Source organism: Neovison vison, chromosome 11 (genome assembly GCF_020171115.1).
Source record: "Neovison vison isolate M4711 chromosome 11, ASM_NN_V1, whole genome shotgun sequence".
NCBI lineage: Eukaryota > Metazoa > Chordata > Mammalia > Carnivora > Mustelidae > Neogale > Neogale vison.
Genome location: NC_058101.1, coordinates 99,013,088 through 99,033,777, shown reverse-complemented (window position 1 = coordinate 99,033,777; position 20,690 = coordinate 99,013,088). Strand labels below are relative to the sequence as shown.

The following is a 20,690-nucleotide window of genomic DNA, read 5'->3' as shown; positions in this document are numbered from 1 at the left end:
TGTTCCATCTGGAAGGAGGAGGGCAGAGGGGAGGAGAGAGGATGCAAACCTTACCAGCCTCTGCTTTAGACCTCCCAGATGACCTTTGCGTTTTGCAGAGTGTATTTCCTCCCCCATCACTCATTCCAGACAGTAGTCCTGGTAGAAGGAGAATATTCTAGGTCATTAGGAGATCAAAATTGACACTGCTAGTTCTTACTGTAGAGTAACTTTGCTGATGCTTGCACGCTTCTCTCCCAGCACTTGCCCTCACAGGCTTACTTGTCAAGGAGCACTGATTCTAGTCCAGCCTTCCTTACTTAATTCCCCAAGAAGGCTTCCAACTTCCCCCAGTGGGGACTTATTATGTGGCTGTAGAGCCCACGGAAGTATTGAAACAATGGTAGCAGGAGCTGGGCAAGTATCCATGGATAGAGTTGGACTGGTGATTGGCGGCAAGGAAGGCAATGCTGGCATGGACAGCAAACTGGACAGGTGGAATCAGTAGTGACATCAAGGAATGAAATCCTTCTCTGTCCGTGGTAACCAAGGCAGTGACTTTAGTGATGATGATACTTTGGGTCTTTGACGGAGACCCCAGCGATGGAAAAGAGAACCCACCATCCTGCTATGGCTGGTACAGCGACTGCCCTCCCTTGCTTCCTGGGAGCACGAGCCTTTTCTTCATTGATGGAGCTGGTCTCCCCTCAAATTATGGTCAGGATTTGGTCAGGATCATGTATTAATGCAGAAAGATGAACTCCTGCATCACAAAGTTCTGTACTTCCTTGGGAAACCTCATATACCACACAGCCGAATCACTCTTTCACAGGACTAAAAATAAATGCCTTTTCCTTCTGTCTTTTTCTTTATCACCATTCAGGAGTAAGAAGAGATGTTATCCCTAAGCTCTGACACGGACTGAAAAGCCAGATTTGGAGAAATAATTTGTTTGTTGGGTACGTGATTGATCTTTTGATCAACAAAAGGTGATCTTTTGTTTTCAATAGAAAGAAGAGTCGATGGACGATAGATGGAATAGAACAACTTTCATGAAGTCCGTCCCTATGAGCACTTACCTGGTGTGCTTTGCTGTACATCAGTTTGACCGTATTGAGAAACTGTCAAAGCGGGGAATACCTGTGAGTCCCATCATACTTTTTAAGATTTCCTACCTATGCATTTGTGATTAATTGTCTATGGTTTTTGAACAGTTTTTCTCCTCACACAACAGACGGGGAAAGCCCATTAATTCTCTGGATCCGTGAGCCTGATGACAGATACACTGAACAATCCAGAACATTGTAAGCCAAAAGGACATGTGTGGAAAAAACAAACAAACAAACAAACATGACCAGCATAGGAATGACTAGTTTGGGATTATTTTGAAAAGAAAATTCACTATTAAAAACAAAGCGAGCTCCCAAGTACATCAGCACAAATATTTTAAATTATTTGAGCGTGCCCAATTTAGTGAAGTGGTTGAGTATGTGTGTTTGGGTGGGTCATGGTTGGAGACCAGAGAGGCAAGAGGAGACTGTAGGAAGATGAGTACCCTTCAGAGTCTGCGATGCCATTCCTACATGTAATTCAAAATAAGACAACAACAAAGTGTCAAAAAACATTTTTAAAAGTGTGAGAGATAAAAAAGGTTTTAAAAATCAAGATGACCAGGATGCCTGGGTGGCTCAGTTGGTTAAGTGTCTGCCTTCAACTCGGGTCCTGATCTCAGGGTCCTGGAATCGAGCCCCACATTGGACTCCCTGCTCAGCAGGGACTCTGCTTCTCCCTCTGCCCCTTCTCCTCCACCTGCTCCTCCACCCCACTTGTGCTCTCTGACATGTACACAGGTGCTCTCTCTCTCAAAAAATAAATAAAATCTTGGGGCACCTGAGTGGCTCAGTGGGTTAGTGGCTTAGTGGGTTAAAGCCTCTGCCTTCGGCTCGGGTCATGATCCCAGGGTCCTGGGATCAAGCCTCACATCAGGCTCTCTGCTCAGGAGGGAGCCTGCTTCCTTCTCTCTCTCTGCCTGCCTCTCTGCCTACTTGTGACCTCTCTCTCTGTCAAATAAATAAAAAAATCTTTAAAAAATTTTAAAAATAAATAAATAAATAAATAAAATCTTGAAAATAAAATAAAATAAATTAAGATGACCAATTCAATAATTTTCTTTTGAAAATGCAAATACTTTTACCTAATTAGTCTTCTCATTTTGGAGTCTCCCATTTTGCTTCTGCCCCAAACACTTGCTCAATCTGTCTTTTGGTTAGTTCACCTCTGTGCAACATACTACATATATAAAACCTCATACTCTTTGCAATATAACTTTTTAAGGGAAAAAAATCATCATTCCTATTTTACAGATGAGAGAAGTGAAATTTAATATGTTTAAGTAATTTGCTCAAAATCACCCACGTGGCAAGTGGTGGAGACTCCAAATCTTTCCAAATATTGTGCCCTGCTACACCTTCTGAAATATGATATTCTAAAAATATGTTTACCTCTTTACCAGTCACTGCAAGGAAGGGATGAAACTACCTCCCGAGGGAATTTACCTTAAGGTTGAGCAGTAGAAGTCAATTGTGATTGCCAGCATGCTGTCTATAGTGTGTCCAGATTGTAGCAAATGGGGGAATGTCCTGAGACCTTTTCAAAGGCACTGTGTATCAGTCATCCCTTACCACATGCGTTGCTTTGATGTGACCTTCAGTCATGGTAAAGAGCGCTGTTGGGGGCTAATAGATAATATTAGGTGTAAAACAGAAATGCCACTGGAAAAAGGAAATGGTTTTTCTGTGCTGTGCACGTCACCGCTGGTGCTCTTCCCATAGAAGGGAAAGCATTAGTTCAGCTTCTTTTCTCTTCTGTCTCACAGCAGTCATAGAACTTTTGACTGGAGGTGCTTTCTTCATCCCCTGCAGTTGAGTTGCACGAATGTCTTTCGTTGTGTGCAAGTGTTTTCACACCAATTTTTAAACATGATGATTATGTTTGGGGCAAGTTTTTAAATTTTGGGTAGAAATGCCAAGGCAAAGCAAAAAGCTTAATCAATTCACTAATGATGATGTAATTTCCTAAATGAAGACCATGCAACCAAGCAATCAGCAAAATGTCAGGCTTCTTGGTGTTATTTCCCACAGTGACAGTATGTTTGCATTTCCAGTGTGACTCTATCACCTGGTCCTCTGACCAAGGACACTTATCTGTAAGGTGGTGACACTGACTGGTTGAGTCATTAGAGCCTGTACCATATAGTGATGGATTTTATATAGAGGATTTGGATGACATAATGGAAAATATAATTTGGCAGAAGATCCCGATGGCCTTGAAGTGGTAAATATTTCTTAAATATCAGAGCTGAGCATGTAACATTCGGTCGTAAATTTGGTGAAGTCTTCACCATCTGGGTGGGAAATGAATATTGTCATAATACATTGCTTTCTGGTCACCTATTTTGTAAGAGAGGAACAGAAAGCCATGATCTCCTTGGATACTTCCAAGAGACTCTGGGTCAGAAGAAAGCAGTGAAAGTGAGCATGGAGCTTAGGAAAGTGGGTGCTTTTCCTCCCATCCTGTCTACAGAAGACATGCAACCAGATTTTGCCCTCCTGCAAAATCTGATAGGCTGTTTTCTACAAAAGGTGAACAGAACCTTGTAAGAAAACTTTTAAGACATCTAGTGTGAATGTCAGCTTGTGGTAAATTTTGCCTCATTGGCATTTGAGAAGGTCCCTGCCTGACTTTTCCTACCCACTCCCTCTAAATTGAAATCTAACAGCATGCAAGCACAAATGCCCCAGTGCAATTTCCCACTCCAGAAAGAATTACCGGGAAACCAAACTATGTAAGTCTACCTAAATGTGACAGCGGCGGGAACGCAAACCAACTCTGCTGCGTTCTTAGAGCTGAACAGACAACTTCAGATCAACAGGTGTATGAGGAAACAGAAAAGAGAAAACCCAAGACAAATAAACAGAAAAACACAGTGGGGGCAAATAGTAATAACTGGGGAAAGTAAAGAGAATTCCCCCCCCCAAAAAAAAGCCATAAAAAATGAAACTTTCTCACACATACAGCCTTCAATTATTGCTCTTGGAGATTCAGGAAGGTATGATCACCATAAAATAGAACAGAAAGCTATGAGAAAACAATGAGAAATCAGTAGCCAGAGTTTAGATACATGATTTCTAAAGCATAACCCACCTGGGCCTGACCCTCAGGAACATGTTACCAATTATCAGTTGACCTGTGCCTTGAGTTCTGCCCATTGCTTTATATTTTTATCAAGTCCGTGGAGATTTTGTTTAAAGTCCCAATGTGTCTTGTGGGTTTTTCATTTTTACATTGCACCTGTCATTCCTGTATATGGGGGGTTTTAGATCTTCAGGTTACTGTAGCATTTTGACCCAAAGTCCCTGTGTTTCTATTTCAGTTAAAAAAAAAAACAAAAAAAAAACTAGGTAGTTTTTGGGTAATACAATACTTTTAGTAGAAATTTAATGAGCCCAAAGACCATTCTTTTTTTTTTTTTTTTAGAGAGATTTTACTTATTTATTTGAAAGAGAGAGAGAGAGCGAGAGCTTGCACAGTAGGGGGAAGGACAAGAGAGGGAGAGGGACAAGCAGACTCATCACCCAATGGGGTGTCTATGTGGGGCTTGATCCCAGGACCCTGAAATCAAGGCCTGAGCCAGAGTCAGACACTTAACCGAATGTGCCACTGAGGTACCCCCAAAGACCATTCTTATTCACTTTGCTTCTGACAGTATTATTCTGGTACAGCAATCATTTGCTATTCATAATCAGATTATACTGTGTGATCAAGAATCATTAGTACCCTGATTAAATTCTCTTGGAGGTGTTCGCCATTCTGGCAGTAATTCCTTTATATCAGCAAACAAGAATCCAGACCTATGTTCTTCTTGTTTACTGGAGACTGCATTGTGGTTATTAGTAGTTGAACCATTCAGTATTCTTAAAATGTCCTTGTTCCTCATGAGAAAAAATCAGATCAGAGAGCTCATCCCAAAATATTGTTAAGAAGAAAGGTAACTTAAAAAGAAGAAGAAGAAGAAGAAAGGTAACTGAGTTTGGAAGGTAGCTCCAAAGACTTTTAACATTTCTTTTTTTTTTTTTTTAATATTATTTGCATTGCATTTTGACTCAGTCCAAAAAAACCCAGAATAACTTGAAGGGTTACTCCAAGTAATTTAGCAACAACTGAGGCCAGCCCTTGATAGAAAGAGACTTTAAACTCTGTTGGTAAGAAAACTCCTGAGGCTTTTTTCAGGTTTAGTTGATTGTTTAAGGGTTTTAAAGTAAATAAAATCTTTAGGTATTTATCCAAAGAAAATGAAAACACAACCTCAAAAAGATATATGTGGTCCTATGTTCATTCCAGTATTACTGACAGCAGCCAAGATATGGAAACATCTTAAGTGTCCATTAATGGATAAATGGGTAATTACACACACACAGAGGAATATTATTCTGCGATTAATGAATGAAATCTTACCATTTGTGACAACGTAAGTGCATCTTCAGTGCTAAGTGAAGTAAGTCAGAAAGAGAAAGACAAATACTGTGTGATTTCACTTACATGTGGAAGCTAAAAACAAACAAAACAAAAATAAAAATAAACTGAAAAAATAGGCTCATAGATACAGAGAACATGTTGGTGGTTGCCAGAGGCAGGGGGGTGGAAGGTGGGTATAATGGGTAAAGGGGGTCAGAAGGTGCAAACTCCCATTTATAAAATAAATAAGTTATCGGAATGAAAAAATAAAATAAAATAAATGAAATCACTGAATTCTATTTAGAAAAACAAAACTTTAAAAAAAACCATGTTCAGTACAAAATGTGGAGATTATATTACTTTTTCACTTAAGTGAATTAACTCCTGAATTATCAACAAAATGCACTGTATTATTTTTATAGGAGTCAAATTATGGGAAACAATGTCCTTGATAAAAATGTCATTAACCTAACAGGTTAGTTCAGAGTTTTCCACTGGGTTATATTGCATTCCATTTTCAAATCCAGAACAACATGGATTATGAATATATTTTTAAATTTTAAAAATTACGGGTTAAATACACATACATTATTGAAAATTTGGACCAAAAAAGTGGATAGAAAACAAGGAAAATCACCTATGTTACCGTGCATAAAATCATTCTAAGTTATTAGCTTTGAGAAGTACATTTGACCTATGACTTTAGTAACTTAGCCAGAATTTTTAGTTTTGCGCTAATCTTCCAGGAATCTAATTAAAAACAAGTTACATGGTAAGGGTGATCCTGTTCCTGAGAAACAGTAAGTTCTAATTAGGTCTTGGGTTTCTTTGGGCATTTGACCTCTGTCTTTTGTAAAGAAGCATATGCAAAAAGTTACCTTTCTGGAGATTATTTCAACTCGAGTCTCTCCTTGGCTTTCATGAACAAGGGAAAAAGTTGAGGGGGACTGCTCACTAAGGGAGTGCTGGTTTTACCCATTATTTAGGTTTATACTATAACCATATTGATTTGATTAACTCAGTAAGAGAGATTATAGTGTGCCTGCTTCCAGAAAGTTACAGGATCATTCCTGAATAGTTGCACTGGAATTACATGTTTGAGTGAATCCTTCCTACTTGTCTGTACCTTCTTACTTCCTTCTGGCTAAGTCCATTATTTGTCTGGATTGGAAAGACTGGTTAAGGGCAGGAAACAGGGGTATGGTGTTTGTTTGTTTGTTTTAATAAGCTTTATATTTTAGAGAAGTTTTAGGAGTTTTTTGCCATGGATTTTCATTTATGCATTCCCTCACATGGAAATAGTCATTAGAAATAAGTTTCATTGTTTTATACTCAGATATATTTTTTAACTTCTTATTTTGAGATAATTTTAGAATTAGGGATTGCAAAGATACAACAGAGTCCCTATGCGACTTTCACTCAGCTTATGCCACAGCTACATCTCACAAAATCATTTATCATCCATTCATCAAAACTAAGAAATTAGGTTTGTGCAAAACTATGAACTAGACTACAGACTCTCTTTGAATTTCACCAGTTTTCCCACTAATTGCTTTTTTTGTTCCAGGGTCCAATAGATGATACCACATTGTGCTTAGTCATGATGTCTCCTTAATTTTGTCCAGTCTATGGCATTTTCTCAGTCCTTCCTCATTTTTAATGATCTGAATACTTTTGAAGGGTACTGGTCAGATATTTTGTACAATGTCCCTCAAGTTGAGTTTGTCTGATGTTTTCTCGTGATTTGAGTGGGATTTTGGATTTGAAGGAAAAATAACACAGAGATAAGGTACCCTTCTCATTAGATCACGTCAGGGGGTAGGTGCTATGAACACAACTTAGTACTGGCAAGGCTAATTTTGATCACTTGGTTAAGGTTGATGTCTGCTAGGCTTCTGTAGTATACATTACTATTTTTCTTTTCTGTATTCTATCTCTTATAAGTGATCACTAAGTACAGCCCATTCCCAAGAGGAAAGGAATTAAGCCCCACTTCCTGAAGGAAAGACTATCAGAAAATTTATGGAGATATATTTTATCCTTAGTGATGAATAAATATTTACAGGGTGAGATAACTAAAGGTTATATACCTATCGTATTTCTCCTTAACCTTTGACCACTAATTTTCTTACTCATCAGTGGATCTTGCCCACCTCTATTCTTATTGTTATGTTCTAATGACAATTTTCTACTGCCCCAGAGCTATTTTTGATGTAGGTTTACCTTATTATTTAAAAGGACATTTTTGCTATGGCTTTGTGAAGCTTTCAGAATGACTTTAATATTAATAATGTTTTTATGAGCTTTTTAAAAAGAATTCATTTCTTTACTGGAAGGGCTATTCTAATTTCATGGCTCTTAATCTTCCCCAAAAGAATGTATTCATTTCAGGAAGCCATAGAGGATCGATAATGATTCGTATTCTTGATTTAAATTTGCAAAAATGTAAATATAATATGAATTAAAAGTACTATAAAAGTCTATGAGGTAAGTTAGACATTTTAAAATTTGGTTTTTGTCCTAAAAAAAAATTATACTGCATTAATGATTATCATCAAGCCTCAAACAACTTCAGTTTTGACTCAAATGAAAAGTAAGCTTCGCACAAACCCTTGGGGGAACCCTGGTGAAGGTCCTAGGTTGTTTCTCAAACAGCACCTCCTAGCAGCTGAGTTCCAAACCCAGAGTTCTGGCCACTTTTGAACCTGCAAAGCCAAGGCAGAAAAATAGTCCTTAATCCCCCACCCCTGGAGCCACGGTTTTGCATATTTATGATGATCTTTCTGGGGGGAATGGGCAAGCTCAAACTTAGGAAGAATAGACCACATTGCTGGCATCAGGCAGCCTCAAACAAAACTTGAAAAACGTCGGTGTACCACCCCTGCTTTCTGTCGAGTATTCCTCCGCCACAACGCTGCCCGCCGCCGGAAGAACATGCGGAGGAATACAGGCTTCGCAATTCAACGCACGGATGGCATATCTAAGTACCACCAGCCCTGTACCTTTAGGGCGCATTTCTGGACTTATAAACGAAGTGGAATTATTTCTCTTGCTCAGCCTGGCTACGCGGGCAATGATAACGAAACAACCAGTCAGATTATTTTGGTAGCCTTTTTGAGCCCCGGCCGTGTGCACGGGGGGGTGGGGGGGGGGAGTTAAGGCCGGATGGGAACCGAAGATGCTAAGATACCTGTGGTTCAGTTGCCATGTGAAACAGGTGGTCACTGCTGTCCAGTGTCACCCAAGTGGGTTTTCGGGTCTTTGCTGGTCATATCATCTCTTACAATGCCAAAGATCTCGCCCTGTGTTTAGAGGCCCTGTAGAGATCCTGGCCTTATATAGCGGTGTTCCTACTTGGAGCAGTTCAGGTAAGACTATAAAACCTCAAGAGGTGAACAGGTGTTAAACCTGCGAAATGATCGACGGCGGAAAGCCAGGCCGTTGCCGATCGGTCAAGTATATTTAATAGGTAAAATATAAATAATAGAGATGGTGCTATGAATTATGCTGGGACAAGAGATGTACACAGATAAGCAACAGACTTATATTCCTTGGCCATTCCTGGGCAAACCTGGATGGCGCAGTCCACAAGGACAGTAGGACATGGAGCCGGGGCACAGCTGACCTGTCGCGCTCTCAGGCGGCTGTGGGAACCCTGCAGGCATTGGCTTGGCTTCTGACCAGGGCGGTGGTGATGGTGGTGGCTGGCAGTCTGTTCAGGCCGATGTCTCTCTGTTCTTAGGGACTTTCTGTGTTCAGGGCCTTCACCTCTGACCCTGATGCATCCTTCCACAGTCTTGACTCCTTAGCCTCACTACCTTTCTCCTGGTGCAGGTAATTCTAGCATAGTTTTTTGAGGGAGAGATGGGCCTCCCTCTGTTCTCTTTCCAATCTATTGTTACAGCATAAATTCTGCAGGTTGTCTTTTTTCTTGGCCCTCTGCTTTTAAGTCCCAAAGCACTTCTAACCAGTCTTTGGCAAATCTAAAGGTTTTGGATTTCAAATTTATTGTGTGGGCAGGAAAAGCCCATTTTGGCAGTCAAACACTTCTACTTTTTTCCCCCTGGTATCATCCTAATGTCCCTACTGGTAATGGGGCTATCACTCACCTATAAGGAAGGGCAGACAAAGAAAATTACAGAGATTAATCATTCAATGTCTTATCAGCAGTGATACCAGTGTTCTCAATGGGATGCATAAAACTCTTAACATGTCAAGCCCTACTTTATGCACTAGCTTATTTAATGCTCCTTGTCACTCTGTGAGCCAGGGGCTGAGGTGAACTCGAATTTGCAGCTAGGGAAAGTCAGTTTTCACTCTTAGGGGAGGGAGAGGGGATGATACAGTAAAAACCCAACTTTGGACTGAAGACTACTGTCAGTTTTGCCTTAGTCTTCATGTTTCTCATGTACACAATGAGGAAGTTTATTTTTAAAACCCTTCAAGCTCTAAAATATGAAACAGAGGTATACAGTTCTTACCTAAAACTGGATGGCTAGGGGCGCCTGGGTGGCTCAGTCGGTTAAGGGACTGACTCTTGGTTTTGGCTGAAGTCATAATCTCTCGATGTTGAGATAGAACCCTATGTTGGGCTCCCTGCTCAGTGGGGAGGCTGGTTGAGATTCTTTCCCTCCTTTCCCCTCCCCCCTGCTCACTCTTTCTCTCTCTCTAAATGAAGAGGTAATCTTTTTAAAAAAATAAATAAAATCGGGGCGCCTGGGTGGCTCAGTGGGTTAAAGTCTCTGTCTTCGGCTCAGGTCATTATCTCAGGGTCCTGGGATCGAGTGCCGCATCGGGCTCTCTGCTCAGCGGGGAGCCTGCTTGCCCTTATTTCTCTGCCTGCCTCTCTGCCTACTTATGATCTCTCTCTCTCTGTGTCAAATAAATAAATAAAATCTTTAATAAATAAATAAATAAATAAAATCGTGTGGCTAGGTATATGTTAAAATTCGGAGATTTTCTGGAGAAAGACAACCATCATATGATCTCCCTGATATGAGGAAGTGGAGATGCAACGTGGGGGCTTAGGGGGGTAGGAGCAGAATAAATGAAACAAGATGGGATTGGGAGGGAGACAAACCATAAGTGACCCTTAATCTCACAAAAGGGAGAAGGGGTGTGGGGTTATGGACATTGGGGAGGGTATGTGCTATGGTGAGTGCTGTGAAGTGTGTAAACCTGGCAATTCACAGACCTGTACCCCTGGGGATAAAAATACACTATATGTTTATAAAAAAATAAAGATGAAAAAAAATTTGGAGATTTTCACAGTTGCAAAGGTAATGTGGTACAACTATTGCATATTCTTTTTTTTTAAAAGATTTATTTATTTATTTATTTATTTGAAAGAGAGAGAGAGAGATCACAAGTAGGCAGAGAGGCAGGCAGAGTAACAGGTGGAAGCAGGCTCCCTGCTGAGCAGAGAGCCTGATGCAGGGCTCGATCCCAGGACCCTGAGATCATGACCTGAGCTGAAGGCAGAGGCTTAACCCACTGAGCCATCCAGGCATCCCAACTATTGCATATTCTTGAGTACCCACAGCAGCATCTGGGGCAACACCTTACAATCAGAGAGTCTTTAATTACAAAAATAGGCGTATTCTTGTAGTGAGATGATGATAAAAAGGTGATTAAAAAACTACTATTGTTCAGGTCAAACAAGACTGCCAAATTAGTGTGCTCTGAACATATAAAGAGCTTTTTATTTCCAGAACTCTTTGGACTTTTCTAATTGTGGAAACTAGAATAGTGGAACTTAACAGTGAGGCAAAAAATTATATCGTATTATTGTGAATATGCCAGATTCGTAGAATTGATGTGTATAGTGAGACATTGCACAGAATGCGTTTATCACATTACCTGAAAATTTTAAACGCTCATTAGGACTAATGATTAATCATAATGATGACACATGAAGGAAGTGACCACAACCAGTCAGGTTCCTAATTTTCGTGGACAGAAATTCCATCTCTCAAATTCCTGAAATCACTTGAGTGAAAGGGACAATATAAAGAACTGTGGAAGTCTTCTTTACAGGCAGTTCCCATATGATAAGAGAAAAGTAACAACAATAATGATGACGACAAAGTATATAGATATATCACACCTCCCAAAGGAATAATCAGCTGAGTATATCCATTGGAAAGTGTAGACCTGAGATCTGACACCAGCTCCATAGATTCCGTGTTTTAAGATATGACTAATAGTATCCAACAGTGGTATATCTAGGTAATTTGATTTACTTAGGAAATATATTATCTCTAAAAACCAAATTTAGGTTTCTGAAGGCTTACAAACTTGATACTTCTATGTAAGATTATAAAGCTTAAATGTAAACTTCATATTTGACCTTTAACAGAACCCTCGAATAATAAAGGATGTATGTCTCTTTTAGAAAGCAGGAAGAAGAAAGAGGATATGTGCATATCTCCCTCTTCACTCCATGCCGTTTCAATATTGCCAGTCATAGGCTTTAAAAAGTCATCTTAGTGAAACAAGCTTGTAAACTCGAAAAATGACAATTATTACAAAGTGATGACAATTCAGGGGTAGTTTCCTAAGCTTTGTCATGGACAAAGGCACTGTGGCTTAGCCGATGGTGAAGGAAGGCTAGCTACCTTTACGAAAGTCCACAGAAAGGAGAGGGAGATGTGGATGGACCATCCGCTGCAGATGAGGTCAGAGAGCAGGAAAAACCTAGCAGAGGAGTGCTGGCAGCTGCAGAGGGGAGGATGCTTAAATCACCAAATCTGAACATAAAAGTTGATCTGCTATTAAATGGATGCCACGTAAAGGATTTTGAAGCTTCAGAGAGCACACGATGTTAAGCATGTTGGTAGAGTCTTTAGATTAAAAATGTTTGTTACATACGGCAGATAGGACACACACTAGATAAACTTCGTCTGATTATGTTACAAGATTAATGACTGAATTTATATATTCTTGAGTGCTTAGCTCAGTGAATCAGAGCAATGGTCAGAAAATATGATTGATGACCCTTCAAAATAAAGGTCACAGGTCACAGGTGATCTTCAGACTGGCCAGACTGTAAAGACAGAACATACTTTCATACTTTCAAAACTATTCAGAAACAAAAGAGGAAGGGGCTATTTACATGAACATCAATCCAACCACAGAAATATGGAGAGTGAGAAAAACCAGATTATGTTGTCTCAGAAGCATTCTGTGTGAAGGGAGCCAATCCACTAGCATGGGAAAGAAGATTCAGCACAAAGAACAGAGTCTTTCTCCTTCCAGATGTTCATCTGGGGTTCCTACTCTTACCTCTTCCTTCTCTTCACTCACAGCAGTGAGTCTAGGGACTCACTGTTATTACTTCTTCCTCTTTCTCCTTCTTTCTTAACCGTTTGATTCTCCAAACATTATGTGTGGCACAAAAGTAGGTAATGGATAATAGTGGAGTAGGTCAAGAGGAACTATCCTGCCTCAAGTTTCTCAACGGTAGAGAACAGATGTGATAGAAATTCCAAGGGAGTTTTTACACTCTAATTCACAGACGAAAGGTTCTGAGAATCTCAGTGTGCATTGCGGCTGCCCTGGCTGAACACAATGGTCTTGATTTCATAGGGGGCAATTACCTTTGCTTTATACAGTGGCCACCAACTGGATCCTTAGTTTCACTCAACTTCTTGGAAAATTCAAGTCACTGTTCATAAAGAGAATGAGAATAGTGAGAAAATGTATCACCTATCCTGGTAACTGAAAAAAACAAAAACAAACCCAAACCCAAGACAAAGCTCAAAGACTGTTGGGATAGTAGTTGAGTGAGTTGTGTTGCTTTTGGAGATGAAGATGAACACATCTTTACTTTTGCAATTACAGCAAGAATGTCAGCTACCCAGTGGATGTGGGAACAGTGAGCCAGCTCTGGTAATTTCAGGGATGCTCTTTCAGTAGTTGGCCTTTAAATTCTTGGATCTTTCTGCTGTTTTTCACATCTAAGAAAAGATGGCTCGAGATGTGTGCCTTAGAACACCAAAACTAGCAATGCTTTTGGAATAATACGGGAAGAAAGTAGGCATAATTTCTCTCCTCTTTTCCTTTTTTAAATGATGAGTCATGTGTCTCAGGTAGATGGGCTTGTGTTTACCAAATAAGCATATTTTGCTTTACTTGAGGGTTTTGAATCAGGTCTTAAGTTTAACAAGTATGCTTCCTTTGAATTCCTCATAAAATTTTTTTTAGGATATTATTACTTTGAGAGACAGAGAGAGTGATCAAGAGCATGAATGGGGGGAAGGGGAGAAGCAGGCTTTATCCCAGGATCCTGGGATCATGACCTGAGCCCAAAGCAGATGCCTAATTGACTGAGTCACCCAGGTGCCCTCTCACAAACTTTTTTTTTTAAAGACTTCTTTTTCAACCATTGTGTTGTATTGATTTACTTGTCTATTCTTTTGCTAACATTGCATTGTCTTGATTAGTGTAGCTTTATAGTAAGTCTTTTTTTTAGTCAGGTAGTATCAGTCCTCCAACTTTGTTTTTTTCTTTCAATATCATGTTGGCTATGCTGGGTCATATATGCTGAAACCAGGGGACAAAAAGTCTATACTTAGATGTGATTTATAAATCATGTCATAGGAACACAAAATAATATCTTAGAGACTTAGAGGATTGATGCCTCCCTCTCAGAAAATTTTGAATTACTGTATTTTAGACTCTGAAAGTAAAATAGTTAAAATATCAAAAGGGTAATTTGGATAGTAATGGGTAGATGAGTACAGTAGAAAAAATATACCTAAGAACTCTTTAGATGAGAAAAATCATGATTCCTTTCTTCAAAGATACATAACACAGATACATAGATAGATAGATATTGATGGAAAGATGGGTAGACACATAGATATGAAGAATATATGTTCTAAATGGAAAAAAGTAATAACATTTTAAAAATAAATTGGACACAACCATTGTATCTTACATTATTTCTAGTTATTGAAATCGCTCAAAGAGTTATACAGTATTGTTTTCCACATGAGTGGAAATCACTCAAAGAGTTATACAGTATTGCTTTCCACATGAGTCTCAGAGATGTGAAATCATTTGTCCAAAATTCGGATTCAAATAAGTCCTTACCTGACTCCAAAGCTCACCTTCTTTCCATTATATCATAGTTTTTGTGTTTTATCAAATAAAGAAAAGTTTTCACTAAATTTTTGTGTTTTGTTTAATAGCTCACTATATACGTCCAGCCACAGCAAAAGCACACAGCTGAGTATGCTGCACATGTAACTAAAATTGTGTTTGATTATTTTGAAGAATACTTTGCTATGCATTATGCTCTTCCTAAATTAGGTGAGACTCATTTTTTATTTTCTTATATTTAATATGCCTTTGTTTTTACTTAAGTCAAATCATTTCAAGTTTTCTCATTCTTAGTTAATAGTCACCCCTTAGTCTCTTTATTATATGCCCAAATATGTGTCTATTTACTAGATGCTGAAAGATGCACTTTGGATTCCTCCAAGAATAATGTCCATATTTACTCTGGTCATACCTGATAAATGCATAGAATTTTACTTGCAAATAAAGACTAAAGTAATGTGCAAAACTGCAGGTGTCGATAATAATGGAGCCCAAAGTAACAACCTAGATTCCTTGATTTCAAAATCATGACCCTTTGTATAGCTTGCATTGCCTCCCTACCATCAATGAGTTGATAACTGATAAGGATAAATGATGCTATAGGAGTCCCATGTGCTTCTAGTCTTTCCATTGTACAAGACTAATTCTAGATTCTCCAGCAGTTAAAGTGAAACACTGATACGCCTTCCATAAATATTTTTTTCCTAAGGGGGGGGGCATGTTTTCCTTTTAAAATAAAATCTGGGCTATAATCAAAATGGTGTAGATATGATACTGCTACCCCAAATAGAAGTGTTTTATTTTTTTACTTTTTTTTGAAGTGTTTTATTAGTAATTTTGAGTGGTAGTAACAAAAACTTTAAATGAACCACCCATATAGATATTTGTAGGGATAAAATGAAGATGACAAGGAAGAAATCAACCCAAAATTGATTTCTTTATTTCTGTTTATGCCTCTACTTTAATAAACTATCAATGCAAAGTGACTGGGAATGCCAGATTCTCTATGTGGGGGTAGCTGTGGCTCTGGGCAACTTTGCAGATGCTCCATTTTTCTCTTCAATGGCATCAGCTCCCAAATATTAGAGAAAGAGATGGGAAGAGAAGCAACTGTTCATCATCAGAATAATATTTAATAAAATGTAAAGCACATTAATTTAAAAGTTTCTTTTCTCTTTATCTTACTTGAACCACCCAGGATAAAGTAGGCAGTGGAACTCTCACAAATTTATTTCTCTGTTCCCCTTTTCTCTTCCCCCCATACACCTTCTTCTTTATACTCTTAAATGCATTTTCAATCCTTACTGAGTTGACTCTGTCTTAGACTTTCTGTACAGTTGACTTCTGCATTTATTACACTCCCCACTTATTAAATACAATGGAGTTAATTAATTATAATGTCAATACTCACTAGAGAAATGAGGTCACAAAGAAGTCCATGCTTTCAAGGATTAGGTAAAAATTACACTCCATAATATTATAGAAAATAATGGCCCTTGCAGGGAATACTTCACCTTTTGAGTGGGATTCTTGTGACAAAATAACCGAAACTAAGAATGAAAATAACACAGAAAGGAAACCACTGCTGTAATCTTGACTTTTATTTAAGATCTATCCACAATGTATAGCAATGCAAGCTATACAAAGGGTCATGATTTTTGTTCTTTTATAAAAAGCTTTAAGAATCTTTATGGTAACCAGAAAGGACCTTTGCTTGTCTATTAGATAAAAATTTAATTTATTTTTATTTACATGCCTCATTTAAACTATAAGTAATAATATGGGGTGCCTAAGGGGCTCAGTTGGTTAAGCATCTGATTCATGATCTCAGCTCGGGCCTTGGTATCAGGCTTGTGAGTTCCAGCCCTGCACTGAGCTCCACACTGGGCGTAAAGCCTACTTTCAAAAAAATTATGTGTAATAATAAAGAAATTACATTTTTATCATAGTTCATTACTGAAAAATCTCTATTTTGTCCACTAATCAAACTCAACATTTTATGTTTGGGACTTAACACAGAACTGACAGGCACTGCCTCTTCCTGTCTGATGTTTTATCAAAGATTATAGGCCCAAGCAAAAATAAAGAATAGAAGAATAGAATAAAGAATAGAAATTCCTGGTAGTATTCAATATTTTAGGTCTGAAAGAGAGTTTAGAAAGAACTTACTCTATTTCATGTTGATCCAACTTATTTAATGCATGCAAATGGGTGGTAACCAGTAGAGAATTGGGTTGATCTCAAATTGTACAGAAATAGAGGAAAAGTGAATTTTATATTCTTTAATATTCTGCATCCTTGGATAGAAATATATTTCTGTGCACTGGGAAACTGCGTACCTCTAAGTCTTCATTTGAAAACATCACTTCCTTATTCCTCACAGCTTATCCTCAAAAACAGATGCTTTCTGTTACCTAAGTAAAACTCTTAAAAAAAAAAAAAGCCCAAAACCAGCTAATAAAAAAGAAGTACAGAGAGAAACAAAAGACGTAAAATTATAGAGAACTGAAAAGAGTATTGCCATTAGTATCCTTTGAAAACTAAAAGACACATTGATATCTGGGGCTAACAAGAAAAGTTCCATGGAAAGTCTGAGTGCATGAAGGCTGAAAAGTTCATACAAATAGATGATTGTTTTTTACTCTAAGAAATTATTTTTAGCCTTTTAAAAAAGCATTTTTGCACAGAACTTAATTTAGTAAGAAATGTTATAAACAAATTCAAAGAAGTATTTCTCACAGGATTGTTTCTTTCTCCATAGATAAAATCGCTATTCCAGATTTTGGCACTGGGGCCATGGAGAACTGGGGTCTCATCACTTACAGAGAAACAAACCTGCTTTATGACCCCCAGGAATCAGCCTCATCAAACCAGCAGAGGGTGGCCAGTGTGGTTGCCCATGAACTTGTGCATCAGGTATAGAATCTTCGTATCAAATTAGCTTGTTTTATTTTAAAAGTGGCTTACGACCATAGGAATGATTGAGATTAATAATAACTTAGCAAATAAAAAATAGCCAATCAGAAAATCTTGCCTGTCTTCTTAGTGCTAGCAAATATCTTACCATGAAAACCTTTTAAGACACATTGAAACCTTTTAAGACACATTGTTTTGCCTTTAGTAAATACACACTGGACTTCAGTTTGACTTTAAATAGGCCCAGTAATAATACCTAAATAAAGGCAATAAACTAAGGAGAATTTAAGATCATTTAAAAATTGGGAGAAATAGAAAAAAAAAAAGGCAAGCAGGAAACAAATGCTAATTAAGTATACAAATGCTAATTAAGTATAATGCCTGCCACTTCTCTATCCAGTGACATTTACATGGAAAAATAAACGTATTGCAAATTTCTAGGCCTTTCTACCACAAGCATAATAATTTAACTGTCTCTTTATTGCTTATAATTTCAGTGGTTTGGAAATATTGTGACCATGGAATGGTGGGAAGACTTGTGGCTAAACGAAGGATTTGCTTCCTTCTTTGAGTTCCTCGGAGTAAACCAAGTAGAAAAAGATTGGCAAATGGTGAGCCCGAAACACATAAGCTCTCAATGTCTAATGGCCTCATGCAAAGCGACTGAAACCTTTACACCATGACAGTGTTCCTGGGTCAGGGGCCTGGTGCGGTGGTGAACTGGGAATTCCCTTGTGAGTACAGAGTGGAGTCAGTTTGTTCCACTGAAATATACCTTGCTGAGGGCCAATGCCCAGGCCTTGGAAGGCAACTGACCACCCCAATCTGAGGATGTCCTGGACAGAGTCTCTCAATAACGTGTGTCAAAGCAGGAAAATAAAATAGTGAGCTCAGACAACACAGCTCTGTATTTAAGTTCTGCAGTGTTAATCCTTTGAAAAACTGAAGTCTAATTTTGCAAAGGACTTACCTTACAAAGGTTGTTGAAATAGTGTGATAAAGAGAGAAGAGCATAAACTGTGTGTTATAGGGGACGTGACCTTAAGCAAGTGACATATCCTGAGTCAGTTCTCTCCTCTATGAAAGAAGAACATTGTTCTCTATCCTGTATGTTTAAAAGCTCCAAAAAATACGTGTAATTACTGTATCATCCTACCTTGTGTCCCCGAGGGGCCTGGAACAAAGACATCTATGAACCCTAAAGATTTTTTTTTTTTTTCTGAAAAGCTTAATCTGTTTTTTCGATATTTAGATGATGTAAGTGCTCTTATCTGTTTGTATATGTGGAAGTAGAAGTGTGTTGCTGTGTGAAAGTAGGAATTACAGGACTCGTAATGTAGAGACTACTGCCCTCCACTGGAAAAAATAAAAACACACCCTTATATGCCTAAAGCCCTTTGGGCCCTTCCCATAACATAACCTACTTTAAAAAGTAAGAAACTTAATTTACAATGATTCCTGCTTAAAACTTTAATCTACATCAGGATTTGTCAACCATGGAAATATTGACATTTTGTGCCAGATAATTTGGGAGTGGTTTACAATTGTAGGGGTTGTCCTGTGCATTTTAGGAAATTAAGGGTTATTCTTGGCCCATATGTGCTAGATGCAAGCAACCCTCCCTCCCCAGTTGTAAAACCAAAAATGTGTCCAGGTATTTCCAGCTGACTCTTGGGGGGAAAACTTTTCCCTCGCTGAGAATCACTCATATATGTTGAAAATTGTTGATTTTGTAATTTGTTGAAATTAAACTGTATAAATGAAATATTATATTGTTCCTTATTTTCTATAAAGTAACTTGGGGCCCTTCTTATTGCAAGATATTATAAGAAATTATAACATTTTAATATTGTTGTATTATATATAAGATATTTAACATTTTAATATTCTAATTCAGTATTTCAAAACACCAATTAAATTTCTGAAGAATTTAGTATGAAGTTCTTTTTTTAAAGATTAATGTATTTATTTGAGAGAGAGAAAGAGAGCGAGCAGTGGGGAGGGGCAAGGGAGAAGGAGAAAGAGAGTATATCTGCTTGAGCACAGAGCCCAACAAAGGGCTTGATTCCACGACCCTGAGACCATGACCAGAGCTGAAATCAAGAGTCAGATGCTTAACTGACTGAGCCACCCAGGCACCCTAAGTATGCAGTTCTTAAATTAAATTTAATCACATCGTCCATCCCAACCATTCTTCCATCCCTTCGTCCATCCAACCATTTTTTAAATACATTTATTAAGTCTTCTGTGTTCAGTGAACACTACAGAGGATCCCAAACAGAAGAAAACATATTTCTTGCCTTCAAGGAGTTCCCAGTTAAGGTTCTGGTGGGTGGAGGGGAAGAGATAAATACAGACAGATTGTGGGAAAGCCTGATAAGTACCACAACAGTGGAGCCTCATTTCATAGTGAAAAAGCTGATGCCCAGAAAGGGAATAAAACTTTCCAGTCTCAAATAGACAATTGGTAACACAACCAAAACCATTGTCAGATTTCCTGACACTGAGAACTGAATTCTTTCTACTTAACTTAAGCCTCTTAGGTTTAACAAAATTTAAAATCCAAGTGAAAATTACCTTGACTGGTGATCATCACTTGAAAATAGTGCCTTGCCTATTATAAATGGAAATTGCAAAATTGGAAAATGTAAATATAGCTCACTCTTCTTTGGGGAATGTTTTTAATTAAGTAAGACCATAAATCTTGATTTTTTTAAAGTAGTGATTTAACAGAATGAGATTTCAAAATCTAATTGATTAAAAATCAAAATAATAATAGCAGCTAATGTGTTAGGTTTCACTCTGCCAGTTACTATGATAAATGCATAGCATGCATTATCATTGAATTCTCTAACAATTCTAAAAAGCACAAGCCACTATCGTCCCTATTTGATAGGTTAGAGACCTTAAACTTACATACCTAGAAAGTGGAAAAATTGAGCTATAAACCATGAAAGTCTGACTATAGGGCTAGACCTCTCAACCATTCTATTTTGCTGGGATGAGAAGACGATTATTAGAACTAAAGCAAGAACTAATATTTTCTTTGATTAAGTATGAATCATCCAAATTCTAATAATTGGTTGACAAAAAAAATCCTGAACACCAATTTTTGGTCAACATGTATCCTGTCTTAATTCTGAGAACAAATCTGTGAGGTGATATCATTCCCATTG

At 38.1% G+C, this 20,690-nt stretch overlaps 1 protein-coding gene across 1 annotated transcript in view; it reads left to right on the top strand.

The window, feature by feature from the left end:
* The window catches only part of LOC122889258 (glutamyl aminopeptidase), an 82,054-nt gene that overhangs the window by 14,644 nt on the left and 46,720 nt on the right, over positions 1-20,690 (top strand). The window contains exons 3-6 of the mRNA XM_044224255.1: positions 990-1,121; positions 14,688-14,808; positions 17,360-17,514; positions 18,012-18,125. Of these exons, the coding sequence (XP_044080190.1) occupies positions 990-1,121; positions 14,688-14,808; positions 17,360-17,514; positions 18,012-18,125 (522 nt within the window). The remainder of the gene's footprint in view (positions 1-989; positions 1,122-14,687; positions 14,809-17,359; positions 17,515-18,011; positions 18,126-20,690) is intronic.